Genomic DNA, 17,572 nt, shown 5'->3' with positions numbered 1-17,572 from the left:
AAATGCACACCCATTTGCTGTCAATGGGCACGTCGCTCACAACTAAAAGAATAAAGCCGTTAGATTTAAGAATAAATCCAAGAAAGTGCGAGCAGCTATGTCAAGTCTTGGACTTGAATCTGACTGGGTAAGTTCTGCCACAAAGAACCTAATCGACTTGTGTTTGCTCTTTGTTTCTAGTTTATCACTATGTCTACCACCATTCTACTTTGTACTTACAAGCTTTCGTCGACTATCTACGTGAGTGTATCCTTTTTCACGAAAGTTTTTCACTCTGTGGTGCAGTAATCAGCTCCGATATGACTCTGCAGCCAGTTTCCAGGATGGTTGGCCACGGAAAGAACTGCACAGTGAACCACATACTGTCCAGACAAGAATATATCTTAGGTAGCGACTCTAGTTGAGGCCAAACGATACTTTCCACACATAGGTAGCTAGTCGCCTAGTCAGATGCTTCAGGCATGATCACCATACATGTATACATCACTATACTTTTCACACACCGTTTGTCATCTTTGTACATGAAGAGGACCGTCGCATGACATGCTAAATGTAGGAGATTCTAGCTAGAACGTAGAAACATCATCGGATGTCACGGAGTACTACATTTGTAGTTTCCCGGAAATATCGCTTGGGGACCAGCTAGCTAGAAAACATCCACCTGGGCAATATTTCAGGCACTCTTTCAAAAACTCCTTTCCTATGATTGTGTCCTTCGTAATATATACATGTTTCAGAAACGGAGGCTGGCAAAATTTCTTTGACTACCCATGTGCTCAGAGTTTATTAAGTTATGTCTATCACCTTAATAAAGGAGATTATTGCATTTGTCACCTGGAATATTTAGCTGCCCCCGAATGACTTCTTCTTCAAGGGATTGGTCCTGGACAAAAAAACTTTCGTTCCCTCCAGCCCCTCCCGCGTCACCTTCAAATGGCGACGAGGAGGGAACCCTAGCGCGCCGCCATTGTTCTCCTCTCCTCCTCCCTCCATTTCCCTCGCTGTTGCTAGAGGGCTCCGTAGGGAAAAGCTCGGCAGGAGCCGGCGGTGGAGGGGCTGCTCCTTCCCCTCGCATGCGGGGGGCAATGCGGGGTGGCTTTTGTGGATCAGCACGTGGAGCATGCCCTGGTTGCTGTGGCACAGTGACGCACAGGCGCGGAGGTGATGCAAAGGTGTGGCGTCTGGGTGTTGGGCGGCGCAGCCGGTGCCGGGGCATGTTGGTGGTGGCGTTGGCGATAGTGCGGGCTTCGTCCTGATCTGCGGTGTGGCAGCCATTGGCGATGAGGGCTGCGGCGCACGCTGCTAGCCCGTGGCTGTTTCTATGCCTTCGGCATTGGTGGCCAGCGACGGCAGTGGTCTTGGGCCCGCACTTGTTCAGATCTGGGATATGAGGGCTCGCGGACGCGCCCGGTCGATCCGCCATGTAGAACGCGACTCACCCTGTACCACTTCCTCTCTTTCTTTTTTTTCATTTTTTCATTTCCCTTTATTCATCTTCAGCAATCATGTGCAAGTGACCGGATATATGAGGAAGAAAATGAGAAGTGTGGTTGCATAAATAAATAAATAGGGGCTCAAAACGGAAACACCCGGCATAGACATACCGGGCACGTCCGCAGACGTTTAGGGGGCTAGATTTGGTAAATCAGGCGGTAGATACTCTTACACACCGATGATGCTCTTTTGTCAATTATCCTCTTTATTAAAAGTAATAATTCACCTCATGTTTCCCAAATAAAACGAATTAACCAGGTGCTCCTCCAATAATAGTTTGGCATCAGACGACAAATTTGAGTGTGTTGATCTATTTTTATTTTTTGTGAGGAAGGTCTAGGTACACTAGCATTGCCAGTACCAGGCGTGTACACACATGCTACATGTTTGGGTAATTCTTTTTATTTGACCGCTCTGTTAGTAGCTGGCTAGTAGCATTTACGGTTCAGATGAAACCGACCGGCCTAGATGGGGTCAAATTAACCTTTTTATATATTTAAAAAATATATTCACTAGTTTTCTACCCTATTCAAAAGACCATTCTACGTACCTACCTACATTCTACAACAATATGCTACCTATCTATTCAATATGCTACCTATCTATTCTATTCATAAAAGCTCCATTCTACCTATATTTTCTACTTTATTCTATTCAAAATACCTACATTTTGTTCATATAACTTATATGTTCTATTTTATTCAAAATAACATAGATGGGGGAGGGAGGAAGGGAGGAGGGAGGAAGGGAGGGAGGGGGGCAGGAGAGAGGGAGGGAGGAGAGAGGGAGGAGGCCGAGATGGCGACAGATGGAGGGGGGAGGGGGGAGGGAGGAGGAGGATGGAGCAGGGGCGGCGGATGGAGGTGGGGCAACGGCTGGAGGAGAAGGGAGGAGGGCCGCCGGAGAAAGGAGAGAGGAGGGCGACGAGAGGAGGAGGAGGGCGGCGAGAGGGAGGGGAGAGGAGAGTGGAGAGGAAGGGAGGGAGGCAGATACCTTGGGGGCGACGGCGGGCGACGGCGCGCGACGGAGAGAAATCGAACGAGTGAGAGTGTGAGGGGAGAGTGAGGACACGGGGTGTGAATATGGTGCCTGTAGTAGTAGCGCTGTTTCGTAACCAACGCTACTGCTAAGCTCCATAGCAGTAGCGTGTTAAGTAAACCAGCGCTACTGCTATGATCAATAGCAGTAGCGCTTTTAGACAACCAGCGCTACTACTAAGTCTAAGCATGTAAAAAAGCATTGGTCATCAATGATCTTTTTGTGTAGAATCTAAATTGTCGGTATGAATCCTACACATAGAGTGCAATGAAGACCATGTGGTTGTGATAGTTTGAGAAGCACTATATTTAAGGTGGTAAACACTCTGTTCGAGGAGCGAGGTGGGACTAAACTTTAGTCATAGGAGGGGATTAGATTTAGTAGTAGCGCTGGTTGGGAGAAAGCGCTATTGCTAAGTACAATCGCAGTAGCGCTTGTTCTATATGAGCGCTACTAGGATACCTAGCCTACCGGCACCAGTCTGGCAATTATAGTAGTAGCGTGTTTTATAACTACAGCGCTATTGCTATGTGCATAGTAGCAGCGCTCTGTCTACCCAAGCGCTACTGCTAAGTTGTAGGGGCGTGGCCTTTTAAAAAAGCGCTAATGCTAAGCTCCTGTGTATAAGGTTTCCCTAATAGTGAGATTTTCTATAAATTTCCTGTAAAGCAAATTCATTGCACCAACTCCTTCTAAACAAAAATCGTTAGCATTGCCTACATCTATGGAATAGAATAATAATATGTGGGCTTGGTGATTGAAAACTGAATGCTCAAAAAGGTTGAACAAAATATTATTTTTTGGATGTTGATAGTGATTAGAGGTAGCCTGGCCCACTCCTTAGAGGCTTACTACATTGCAAGCAAAATAAATAAAATTAGAGACAAGCATATGAAACCCACGTTGGAGGCAGGTTTAGAGGTACAACCTGCATCCTCGAATCCTTCTCAAAGAGTCCGCGGACACCCCCGGTCCATGAAAAAAGCGACCCAACCGGATCCATCATCATACAATCACGTCTGGATTGTCCGCGAACTATCATATTAAGGATAAATGTAGGGAGGATATAAGGGCTCGCGGACGCGCCCGGTCGGTCCGCTATGTAGGACGCGACTCACCCCGTACCACTTTCTCTCTTTATTTTTTTCATTCTTTTATTTCCCTCTCTTCATCTTGGCAATCACGTGCAAGTGATCGGATATATGAGAAAGAAAATGAGAAGTGTGATTACATAAATAAACAAATATGGGCTCAAAACGGAAACGCCCGGCATAGACGTGCCGGGCGCGTTCACAGGCGTTTAGGGGGCTAGATTTGCTAAATCAGGCGATAGATACTCTTACACACCCATGATGCTCCTTTGTCAATTATTCTCTTTATTAAAAGTAATAATTCACCTCATGTTTCCCAAATAAAACGAATTAACCAGGTGCTCCACCAATAATAGTTTGGCAGCACACGACAAATTTGAGTGTGTTGATCTATTTTTATTTTTTGTGAGGAAGGTGTAGGTACACTCGCATTGCCAGTACTAAGCGTGTACACACATGCTACAGGTTTGGGGAATTCTTTTTATTTGACCGCTCTGTTAGCAGCTGGCTAGTAGCATTCACGGTTCAGATGAAACCGACCGCCCTAGATGGGGTCAAATTAAGTTCCCCTAGGGCATCTCCAATGCCGACCCCAAAATTATAGTATTCATTATGGACTGGTCCGAACCATTTCATGAATAGTGATATGGAAGCAGGCAATCCAACCGTGTCCATATACATTTTAAATCGAATTTCAAAAAACCGGACGAATTACATACAAATTGAATGATTTTCATATAAGGCGGACAAAAAATTACATTTCCAACATATTTCTATTAAACTATAGTGGACTAGGCTCTTTTTGCCTAGTCTAAATGATTGCGGGCCGCGACGGCACCCGTTTCCCGCAACATGTCTTCCCCAGGTTTAGCAGTAAGCTCACTGGCTGGCTCGACGGGAGGGAAAGCTCGACGGGAGGGAACCCTGGAAGTGGAGCTTCAGCGGGAGGGAAAGAATAGTAGTTGCCTTCTCGAAGCTTCGGCAAGCTCTTCGACTGTGAGGCCTGACAACGTCTGCCTAGGACCCAATGTTGGGGATCGTAGCAGAAATTCAAAATTTTCTACGCATCACCAAGATCAATCTATGGAGTAATCTAGCAACGAGGGGAAGGAGAGTGCATCTACATACCCTTGTAGATCGCTAAGCGGAAGCGTTCAAGTGAATGGGGTTGATGGAGTCGTACTCGTCGTGATCCAAATCACCGATGATCCTAGTGCCGAACGGACAGCACCTCCGTGTTCAACACACGTACAGCCCGGTGACGTCTCCTACGCCTTGATTCAGCAAGGGGGGAAGGAGAGGTTGGGGAAGACTCCATCCAGCAGCAGCACGACGGTGTGGTGGTGGTGGAAGAGCGTGGTACTCCAGCAGGGCTTCGCCAAGCACCGCAAGAGACGAGGAGGGAGAGGGGTAGGGCTGCGCCAAGAAGGAGATGTTCTCGTGTGTATGGCAACCCAAAACCTCAAATATATATAGGGGAGGGGAGGGGCTGCGCCCCCACCTAGGTTTCCACCCCTAGGGGTGGCGGCCAGCCCTAAATCCCATCTAGGGGGGCGGCCAAGGGGGGAGAGAGGGGGGCACACCACTAGGTGGGCCTTAGGCCCATCTGAGCCTAGGGTTTCCCCTTTTTCCCTTCTCTCTTCGCCTTGGGCCCTGATGGGGGGGCGCACCAGCCCACCTGGGGCTGGTCCCCTCTCACACTTGGCCCACGCAACCCTCTAGGGCAGGTAGCCCCACCTGGTGGACCCCCGGGACCCTCCCGGTGGTCCCGGTACGTTACCGATAGCACCTGAAACCTTTCCGGTGACCAAAACAGGACTTCCCATATATAAATCTTTACCTCCGAACCATTCCGGAACTCCTCGTGATGTCCGGGATCTCATCCAGGACTCCGAACAACATTCAGTAACCACGTATATCTATTCCCTATAACCCTAGCGTCATCGAACCTTAAGTGTGTAGACCCTACGGGTTCGGGAGTCATGCAGACATGACCGAGACAACTCTCCGGTCAATAACCAACAACGCGATCTAGATACCCATGTTGGCTCCCACATGCTCCACGACGATCTCACCGGATGAACCACGATGTCAAGGACTTAATCAATCCCGTATACAATTCCCTTTGTCCAGCGGTATTGTACTTGCCCGAGATTCGATCGTCGGTACCCGATACCTTGTTCAATCTCGTTACCGGCAAGTCTCTTTACTCGTTCCGTAACACATCATCCCGTGATCAACTCCTTGATCTCATTGTGCACATTATGATGATGTCCTACCGAGTGGGCCCAGAGATACCTCTCCGTTACACAGAGTGACAAATCCCAGTCTCGATTCGTGCCAACCCAATAGATACTTTCGGAGAAACCTGTAGTGTACCTTTATAGCCACCCAGTTACGTTGTGACGTTTGGCACACCCAAAGCACTCCTACGGTATCCGGGAGTTGCACAATCTCATGGTCTAAGGAAATGATACTTGACATTAGAAAAGCTTTAGCATACAAACTACATGATCTTTGTGCTAGGCTTAGGATTGGGTCTTGTCCATCACATCATTTTCATAATGATGTGATCCCATTATCAACGACATCCAATGTCCATGGTTAGGAAACCGTAACCATCTATTGATCAATGAGCTAGTCAACTAGAGGCTTACTAGGGACATGGTCTTGTCTATCTATCCACACATGTATCTGAGTTTCCTATCAATACAATTCTAGCATGGATAATAAACGATTATCATGAACAATGAAATATATAATAATAACTAATTTATTATTGCCTCTAGGGCATATTTCTAACAGTCTCCCACTTGCACTAGAGTCAATAATCTAGTTCACATCGTCATGTGATTGACACTCACAGGTCACATCGCTATGTGACCAACATCCAAAGAGTTTACTAGAGTCACTAATCTAGTTCACATCACTATGTGATTAATACTCAATGAGTTCTGGGTTTGATCATGTTATGCTTGTGAGAGAGGTTGTAGTCAATGGGTCTTGCCATATTCAGATCCCTATGTATTTCGCAAAAATTTATATCATAGATGCTGCTACCACGTTCCACTTGGAGCTATTCCAAATTGTTGCTCCATTATACGTATCCGGTATCTGTACTCAGAGCTATCCGGATAGATGTTAAGCTTGCATCAACGTAACTCTTTATGTCGAACTCTTTATCACCTCCATAACCGAGAAACATTTCCTTATTTCTCTAAGAATAATTTTGACCGCTATCTGGTGATCTACTCCTAGATCACCTTTGTACCCTCTTGCTAGACATGTGGCAAGGCACACATCAGGTGCGGTACTCGGCATGGCATACCGTATAGAGCCTATGACAAAAGCATAGGGGACAACCTTCGTCCTTCCTCTTTCTTCTGCCGTGCTCAATATTTGAGTCTTACTCAACTTCACACCTTACAACTCAGGTAAGAACCCCTTCTTTGACTGATCTATTTTGAACTCCTTCAAAAACATGTCAAGGTGTGCGTTCTTTGAAAGTATCATCAGGCGTCTTGATCTATCTCTATAGATCTTGATGCCCAATATGTAAGCAGCTTTATCCAGGTCTTCCTTTGAAAAACACTCTTCAAACAACCGTTTATGCTTTCCAGAAATTCTACATCATTTCAGATCAACAATATGTCATCCACATATACTTATCAGAAATGTTGTAGTGCTCCCACTCACTTTCTTGTAAATACAAGTTTCTAGCAAACATTGTATAAACCTAAAAGCTTTGATCACTCCATCAAAACATATATTCCGATTCCGAGATGCTTGCTCTAGTCCATAGAAGGATTGCTGGAGCCAGCATACCTTTTAGCATCCTTAGGATCGACACAACCTTTTATTGTATCACATACAACTTTTCTTATGAAAACTGGCAAGAAAACTTGTTTTGACATCCATCTGTAAGATTTCATAATCAAAAAATACAGCTAATGCTAACATGATTCCGACGGACTTAAGCATCGCTACGGGTGAGAAATTCTCATCGTAGTCAACTCCTTGAACTTGTGAAAAGACTCTTTCCCACAAGTCGAGCTTCATAGACGGTAACATTACCGCCCACGTTCGTCTTCTTCTTAAAGATCCATTTATCTCAATGGCTTGCCGATCATCGGGCAAGTCCACCAAAGTCCATACTTTGTTCTGATATATGGATCCTATCTCGGATTTCATGGCTTCTAATCATTTGTCGGAATACGGGCCCACCATCGCTTCTGCATATATCGTAGGTTCATTGTTGTCTAACAACATGATATCTAAGACAGGATTACCGTACCACTTAGGAGTAGTACATATCCTTGTCGACTTACGAGGTTCCATAGTAACTTGATCCGAAGCTTCATGATCACTATCATTAATTTCCTATTCAACAGACGTAGGCGCCACAGAAAACATCTTTCTGTGTTGCGTCACTCTATGGTTGAAGTGAAGGTTCGACAACCTCATCAAGTTCTATCTTCCTCCCACTCAATTCTTTCGAGAGAAACTCCTTCTCGAGAAAGGACCCGTTCTTAGCGACAAACAATTTGTCCTCGGATCTGAAATAGAAGGTATACCCTACTGTCACCTTTGGGTATCCTATGAAGATGTGTTTGTCCGCTTTGGGTTCGAGCTTCTCCGGCTGAAGCCTTAAGCATCACATCCCCAAACATTAAGAAACGACAACTTTGGTTTCTTGCCAAACCAATGTTCTTATGACGTCGTCTCAACGAACTTAGATGGTGTCCTATCTAAAGTGAATGCAGCCGTCTCTAACGCATAACCTCAAAATAAAAACGGTAGATTGATAAGAGATATCATAGATCGCACCATATCTCATAAGGTTCGATTACGATGTCCGGACACACCATAACCCAGTGGTGTTCCAGGTGGCTTCAACTGTGAAACAATTCCACAATGTCTTAAGTGTTTGCCAAACTCATAACTCAGATACTCTCATTGATCAGATCGTAGGAATTTGATCTTCTTGTTATGATGATTCTTAACTTCACTCTGAAATCGCTTGAACTTTTCAAACGTTTCAGACTTGTGCTTCATTAAGTAAATATACCCATATCTACTCAAATCATCAGTGAAGATGAGAAAACAGCGATATCCAGCGCACGCTTCAATTCTCATTGGATCACACGCATCAGCATGTATGATTTCCAACAAGTCACTTGCCCGTTTCATTGTACCTGAAAGCGGGTCTTAGTCATCCTACCCATGAGGCATGGCTCGCATGTGTCAAGCGATTCAAAATCAAGTGACTCCAAACATCCATCGACATGGAGTTTCTTCATGCATCTTACGCCAATATGACCTAAACGGCAGTGCCACGAGAAAGTGGTACTATCATTATTAACTCTACATCTTTTGGCGTGAACATGTGTATTACCACGACCGAGATTCAATGAACCATTCACATAGGGTGCGTGACCATGAAAGGTATCATTCATGTAAACAGAATAACCATTATTCTCTAACTTAAATGAATGACCGTATTGCAATGAACATGATCTAATCATATTCATACTCAACATAGACACCTGATAACATTTATCTAGGTTCAATACTAATCCCGAAGGCAGATGGAGCGTGCGATGGTGATCTCATCAACTTTGGAAACACTTCCAACACACATCGTCACCTCGCCCTTAGCCAATCTCCGTTTAGTCCGTAGCTTTTGCTTCAAGTCACCAGTAATAGCAACTGAACTGGTATCCAATACCGAGGTGCTACCAGGAGTACTAGCGAGGTACATATTAATAACACGTATATACTTTGTTGAAGTTGCCAGCCTTCTTATCTACCATGCATTTGGGGTAATTCCGCTACCAGTGACCGTCCCCTTTACAATAGAAGCACTTAGTTTCGGGTTTGGGTTCAACCTTGGGTTCCTCTACTGGAGCAGCAACTGGTTTTCCATCCATGAAGTTTCCCTTCTAGCCCTTGCCCTTCTTGAAACCAGTGGTCTTATTAAACCATAAACACTTGATGCTCCTTCTTGATTTCTACCTTTTGCGGTCTTAAGCACCGCGAACAGCTCCGGGATCAACTCCATCCCTTGCATGTCATAGTTCATCACAAAGATCTAGTAGCTTAGTGATAGTGGCTAGAGAGCTCTATCAATCACTATCTTATCTGGAAGTTTAACTCCCACTTGATTTAAGTGATTGTAGCACCCAGACATTCTGAGCACATGCTCACTAGCTGAGCTATTCTCCTCCATCTTGTTGGCAAAAGAACTTGTCAGAGGTCTCACACCTCTCAACACGGGCATGAGCCTGAAATCCCAATTTCAGCTCTTGGAACATCTCATATGTTCTGTGGCGCTTAAAACGTCATTGGAATCCCGATTCTAAGCCGTAAAGTATGGTTCACTAAACTATCAAGTAGTCATCAGGATGTGTCTGTCAGGTGTTCACAACATCCACAGACGACGTTGTAGGGGTTTGCACATCAAGCGGTGCATCAAAGACGTAAGCCTTCTGTGTAGCAGTGAGGACACTCCTCGGACTACGGACCTAGTCCGCATCGTTGCTTACAATATGTTTCAACTTAATCTTTCTCTAGGAACGTATTGAAACAGGGAGCTACAACGTGAGCTATTTATCTATAACATATTTGCAAAGACAATTTAGACTATGTTCATGACAATTGAGTTCATCTAATGAACTCCCACTCAGATAGACATCCCTCTAGTCATCTAAGTGAAACATGGTCCGAGTCAACTAGGCCGTGTCCGATCATCACATGAGACGGACTAGTCAACATCGGTGAACATCTTCATGTTGATCGTATCTTCTATACGACTCATGCTCGACCTTTCGGTCTTCCGTGCTCTGAGGCCATGTCTGTACATGCTAGGCTCGTCAAGTCAACCTAAGTGTTTTTGCTGTGTAAATCTGGCTTACACCCGTTGTATTCGAACGCTAGAATCTATCACACCCTATCATCACGTGGTGCTTCGAAACGACGAACCTTCGCAACGGTGCACAGTTAGGGGGAACACTTTTCTTGAAATTTTAGTGAGGGATCATCTTATTTAAGCTACCGTCGTTCTAAGGAAATAAGATGTAAAACATGATAAACATCACATGAAATCAAATAGTGACATGATATGGCCAATATCATTTTGCTCCTTTTGATCTCCATCTTCGGGGCTCCATGATCATCATTGTCACCGGCATGACACCATGATCTCCATCATCATGATCTCCATCATCATGTCTTCTTGAAGTTGTCTCGTCATCTATTACTTCTACTACTATGGCTAACGCTTTAGCAATAAAGTAAAGTAATTACATGACGTTTATGTTGACACGCAGGTCATAAATAAATAAAGACAACTCCTATGGCTCCTGCCGGTTGTCATACTCATCGACATGCAAGCCATGATTCCTATTACAAGAACATGATCAATCTCATACATCATATATATCATTCATCACATCCTTTTGGCCATATCACATCACAAGGCATAAGCTGCAAAAATAAGTTAGACGTCCTCTAATTGTTGTTGCAAGTTTTTACGTGGCTGCTATAGGTTTCTAGCAAGAACGTTTCTTACCTACGCGAAAACCACAACGTGAATTGCCAATTTCTATTTACCCTTCATAAGGACCCTGTTCATCGAATCCGATCCGACTAAAGTGGGAGAGACAGACACCCGCTAGCCACCTTATGCAACTAGTGCATGTCAGTCGGTGGAACCAGTCTCACGTAAGAGTACGTGTAAGGTCGGTCCGGGCCACTTCATCCCACGATGCCGCCGAATCAAGATAAGACTAGTAACAGCAAGAAAATTGACAAAATCGACGCCCACAACAACTTGTGTTCTACTCGTACATAGAAACTACGCATAGACCTAGCTCATGATGCCACTGTTGGGGATTGTAGCAGAAATTCAAAATTTTCTACGCATCACCAAGATCAATCTATGGAGTAATCTAGCAACGAGGGGAAGGAGAATCCATCTACATACCCTTGTAGATCGCTAAGCGGAAGCGTTCAAGTGAACGGGATTGATGGAGTCGTACTCGTCGTGATCCAAATCACCGATGATCTTAGTGCCGAACGGACGGCACCTCCGTGTTCAACACACGTACAGCCCGGTGACGTCTCCTACGCCTTGATCCAGCAAGGGGGGAAGGAGAGGTTGGGGAAGACTCCATCCAGCAGCAGCACGACGGCGTGGTGGTGGTGGAGGAGCGTGGTACTCCAGCAGGGCTTCGCCAAGCACCGCAAGAGACAAGGAGGGAGAGGGGTAGGGCTGCGCCAAGAAGGAGATGTTCTCGTGTGTATGGTAGCCCAAAACCTCAAGTATATATAGGGGAGGGGAGGGGCTGTGCCCCCACCTTGGTTTCCACCCCTAGGGGCGGCGGCCAGCCCTAGATCCCATCTAGGGGGGCGGCCAAGGGGGGAGAGAGGGGGCGCACCACTAGGTGGGCCTTAGGCCCATCTAAGCCTAGGGTTTCCCCTTTTTCCCTTCTCTCTTCGCCTTGGGCCCTGGTGGGGGGGGGGGCGCACCAGCCCACCTGGGGCTGGTCCCCTCTCACACTTGGCCCACGCAACCCTCTAGGGCAGGTAGCCCCACCTGGTGGACCCCCGGGACCCTTCCGGTGGTCCCGGTACGTTACCGATAGCACCCGAAACCTTTCCGGTGACCAAAACAGGACTTCCCATATATAAATCTTTACCTCCGGACCATTCCGGAACTCCTCGTGATATCCGGGACCTCATCCAGGACTCCGAACAACATTCGGTAACCACGTATATCTATTCCCTATAACCCTAGCGTCATCGAACCTTAAGTGTGTAGACCCTACGGGTTCGGGAGTCATGCAGACATGACCGAGACAACTCTCCGGTCAATAACCAACAGCGGGATCTGGATACCCATGTTGGCTCCCACATGCTCCACGATGATCTCACCGGATGAACCACGATGTCAAGGACTTAATCAATCCCGTATACAATTCCCTTTGTCCAGCGGTATTGTACTTGCCCGAGATTCGATCGTCGGTATCCCGATACCTTGTTCAATCTCGTTACCGGCAAGTCTCTTTACTCGTTCCGTAACACATCATCCCGTGATCAACTCCTTGATTACATTGTGCACATTATGATGATGTCCTACCGAGTGGGCCCAGAGATACCTCTCCGTTACACGGAGTGACAAATCCCAGTCTCGATTCGTGCCAACCCAACAGATATTTTCGGGGATACCTGTAGTGTACCTTTATAGCCACCCAGTTACGTTGTGACATTTGGCACACCCAAAGCACTCCTACGGTATCCGGGAGTTGCACAATCTCATGGTCTAAGGAAATGATACTTGACATTAGAAAAACTTTAGCATACGAACTACACGATCTTTGTGCTAGGCTTAGGATTGGGTCTTGTCCATCACATCATTCTCCTAATGATGTGATCCCGTTATCAACGACATCCAATGTCCATGGTCAGAAAACCGTAACCATCTATTGATCAGCGAGCTAGTCAACTAGAGGCTTACTAGGGACATGGTGTTGTCTATGTATCCACACATGTATCTGAGTTTCCTATCAATACAATTCTAGCATGGATAATAAACGATTATCATGAACAATGAAATATATAATAATAACTAATTTATTATTGCCTCTAGGGCATATTTCTAACACCCAAGTGGTGGTGGCGTCCCATGTTCTACTCTACCGCGCTATCAACGGCGGCGGTCGTGGACGTGTCAGCCTCGTCGTTGTGGAGGCACAGCGTGAACGGCAGCGACGGCTTGGCCGACGCGAAGCTGGCAGCGTTGTCGGTGTCGTCCTCAAATTCCTCCGATGTTGTGTCGATGTCCATAAGCAGAGCGTCTTTCTCCGCCCGCAGGACGCGCAACCGCGATCGCTCACGGATGATCTTGCAGCGGTGCGGTCAGATAGGAACAACACCTTCTGCCCTTCCACGTCCGCGACCATGGCCATGATGGCGTTGTCGTTCACCAGGTCACCGGCGATTTGCTCCTCCGCAATCCAGTGCTCCTCGGCAGTCATGAATGTGGCGCTGACACTCTGGAGTGGCGCTGACCGGCATGAATGCGAGGCAACTGCTTCACGCTGAAATGGGCGCGGGCGAGGAAAAGAATTTCGGATGAGACCGGGGTGTCCGACGCATGTGTGGCAGTGGTTTGGACGCTCAGAAAGCCCCTCGTCTTTCTGTTTGCAGAAAAAGAAGGCCCCGATCGATCAACAGATGGATAAAGTACCGCGTTGAAGACCGTCTGATCCACATGAATATTGGGAAATTTAAAGGTGGAGATGCACCATCATACATAGTACGTTTTTTTTGCGGGACATACATAGTACGTTCTGTTGTGCGTGCATCGCTAGGTAGCTAGGCAACAACCGGTCGAAAACTCGCCCATCGGTAGACTTTTCCATGCCCCTCTCGACCAACCAAAACCCCCCTCCACCGGCCAGATCGAGACGTTCACGTGCCCGTGACTCGGCATCATTTGTGGTACTGCTACAGGAAGCAGAATGCTGGAATGTACGTATATGCATATACATTTTTTTTGTGAAAATATGCATATACATGTGTGGCTCTAGGACAGCAGGGACAAACTCAAAAACCGTGTGTTGTGTGCAGGATGTCATGATATTTGTCGTCAACATCACTACCCCCCACACACACACATCGTACGTACGCGCGCTCAGAGAAAGAGGAAACCGAGCAAACATGACGAACATGTTGCTCCTAAAAATATCAGAAGAATATATGTCTCTTATTTTTTAACAAGTCCTTATAAACACATCCATACAAAAAAAAAATCAAATTCTAGGGGATGCCGTAGTCTTCTTCATCTTGCATCCGTTGACGGCCTTTTTATTAGTACGTATATGCATACTTTGAGGTAAAAAAATACATACATATACTTTATCATAATTTCTTCACGCTAGTTGCTGCTCATAGCAAGATGCATGGTGTATGAGGATGCAAGTGTGGTCCCGCTAGACCCACAAAGCACGATGAATTAATTGATATACTACACTAAACAGTTTGAAATTTTCCTAACGAACAATCCGAATGCTGGAAGCTAAAAAGCAGGCCGGATCTTGGATCCAATGGTGTACCGGTCAAGCGAAGAATATAGTGAACATAGTGGATATTCGGCATGTGTGTTACTTGAAGATTCTCTTGTAGTAGTTAGTAAACTCTGCTTTATTCTTCTTAGTTGCATGTTTTGGCCTCTGGCCCTGACAGATTCTGTGAACTTGTTGGCTCATTTTCAGTGCAACCGGGAAGGCACTCCCTGTTACTCTAAAAAACATGCTTAGTGTGCATGCATGACGTGACGCGCGTGAGCGATGTGAGAAGTAATAAACTTGTCTTTGTCTACATTAAGTAAATGTGCATTACTTAAGGTACTACGACAAATTGACTTAGCATGGAGTATCTAGCTAGCTACTCCTAGTTCACTAGATAACAGACGTATGCTACAATCGTGCACGTTTAGTGAATTTTGCACATGACTCACCTGGGGCGAACAGTCCACTCCTCGGTGGAGGATGGATCGACCCAGCGGCACCCTCTGCTCTGCTCTCCTCTCCCTATAAATCTAGAGGGCATGTATGCATTGCTCCTCCATCAATCCAAAGACACAGCAGCAGCAACAGCTACTTGTTCATCCCATATCGTCCAAGCTAGTTAGTTACCCAGTTAGCTAGCTTAGTCGATCTGTAACACGGCACACTTAGCTAGCCAGCCACCATTGATTCAGCAACCGATGGCTGCTGCGCATGCCTTCTTCTCCTTCTCCTCGGTCGAGTCACTGCTCCATTCGGCTTCATGGGTAGCTGGAAATGGTGGCCGGAGCAGCCGCAACTGTAGCTTCTTCCGCCCTTCGCCTGTGATATGTCCCGGGCCGGAGCCTGCGTCCCATGAGCTGTCGGATGATTTTGACTTCCAGGTATTGAAGTATATATTGTTGTCGTACAAACAAAGAACATACATGGCAACAAAGGTACATGAATGCAATTTGAGAACATGCATGCTTATGTCTCTTTTGAATTAATTTGGGGATCAGTTTCATACATATTGGACGTAATGCCGAGACTAGTTCTCACCATAGATGCCTAGCCCTCAATATAAACGTCGCCTTCCACCAAAAGAATCTTTTAACCTGAGTTTAGAGATTCATTTTCTTTTCTTGGAAACAGTTTGGCATCTCAAGGTAACTTTGAATATCTTGTGGTCTGCTGGTTGTTCGTGCAACATCCTAGAATGACATCTACTCAGGAACCAAGGAGAGAGAGAAAATATGTGTACTTCATTCATAATCTAATGTAGTTTTTTTGAATCAGTACAATTTTCAAACTCTATCTTTGATTGTTAATTGTCATAAGATGTTAATAAAATACTACCTCCGTCCGAAAATACTTGTTGAAGAAATGGATGTATCTAGACGTATTTTAGTTTTTGATACATTCATTTTTATCTATTTCCCCCACAAGTATTTCCAGACAGAGGGTGTATAAACCTACCATACAATGAAAGTAGTTTTAATATGTTTTCATACATTGATAGTAAGATTTGGAGAAATTTGGGTTCATACTTCTTTAGGATGTCATAGATAGCAACATTAGCATGTACTGTCGGTCATGGAAAAACCAAAGGTACTTGAATGTAATTAGCATGCATGTTTATGTCATTTTTCTAATTACTTCGGGGGTTCGATTTCACACCTATCAGAGCTGATGTCACATTTGAGTCTCGCAATGGGTGTTCATTGTCAACATAAATATCGCATTCAACCAAAAAAAACTCTCTTAACCTCAATTTGGCAATTCGTGAATTGCTTAAAGATAAGTTTGAATATTGTGTGTTGTGCTGGTAGTTTGTGCAACATCCTAAAGTGACATCTACGGAGATAATGATGAGAAAAACAAGGTATACACTTCATTAGAAAATTATTCACATATTTTGGAATGACCACAGTTTTAGATATACATATATATCTTTGATGTTAATTTCGATAAGATGTGAACAAAATATAAACCTACGGCATCACTGGTATTTGTATTGAAAAAATTTATTGTAAGAGCTATCACCCGGCCAGCCTGAGTATTTTATTCATATATTAATAGTCAAACTTGAAGAATTTTGGATGCATATTTTTTATCACGTCATCTACTTTCAAACTGAGATAATATATGGTATCTATTGCACTTCTTAAACTCTATATTTTTTATAAAAGAAGTTTGCTCTCTCTACAACACTAGGAAAGCCTAAGGAATGTTCAAGCGTTGCTGCAACAACCTCCGAAGAGTAGAGGAGGCATGTTGACAACTGTTGATCACCTAAAGCGCCTCTGCATCGACCACTATTTCCAAGACGAAATTGATACCATCATGGGCTCATGTGTGGATCTCATCCATAGTGATGATCTGCTTGATGCAACCCTTTCTTCGAGGATGATGAGGGAAGCTGGATATTATTTTTCGGCAGGTCAGTAACATACACATTTAGTATGTTGAGTTAGATAAAAACACAAGTTTAGGAAGGTTGGGTGCAATTTGGTCTATGAAATGAATTTAGACGATAACTTTGCTGGAAAAAAATCTAAGATTAGCCAAGTCTAATATTTAACTTTTAAGGTTTCCTTGTGGAGCATTTAAGTACCTCCCTTCAGATGTATTGTTCTCATTATTTATGACATGTGCCTAATACCCTTCTTCACGATGTTGCAGATGATGTTCTACGGAAGTTCATGAACAATAATGGTGATTTCAACCTCGGGCTTAGCAATGACATTAGAGGGCTACTGAGCTTGCAAGACATGTCACACCTCAACATGGGAGAATCATCACTCTACAAGGCAAATGAATTCTCAAGCAAGCACCTTAGATTTGCAATTAAGTATTTGGAGCCAAACCTTGCAAGATATGTGAGCCAGTCACTAGACC

At 45.0% G+C, this 17,572-nt stretch overlaps 1 protein-coding gene across 1 annotated transcript in view; it reads left to right on the top strand.

Moving 5' to 3' along the window:
- The first annotated feature begins 15,190 nt into the window (after window positions 1-15,190).
- Window positions 15,191-17,572, top strand: part of LOC125516497 (S-(+)-linalool synthase, chloroplastic-like) — a 9,552-nt gene continuing 7,170 nt past the window's right edge. The window contains exons 1-3 of the mRNA XM_048681922.1: window positions 15,191-15,576; window positions 16,889-17,114; window positions 17,357-17,561. Coding sequence (XP_048537879.1) covers window positions 15,394-15,576; window positions 16,889-17,114; window positions 17,357-17,561 — 614 coding nt within the window. The 5' untranslated portion in view covers window positions 15,191-15,393. The remainder of the gene's footprint in view (window positions 15,577-16,888; window positions 17,115-17,356; window positions 17,562-17,572) is intronic.

The sequence above is a fragment of the Triticum urartu genome, chromosome 6, assembly GCF_003073215.2.
Source record: "Triticum urartu cultivar G1812 chromosome 6, Tu2.1, whole genome shotgun sequence".
Classification (NCBI taxonomy): Eukaryota; Viridiplantae; Streptophyta; class Magnoliopsida; order Poales; family Poaceae; genus Triticum; species Triticum urartu.
This window is presented reverse-complemented; position numbering and strand designations above follow the sequence as displayed.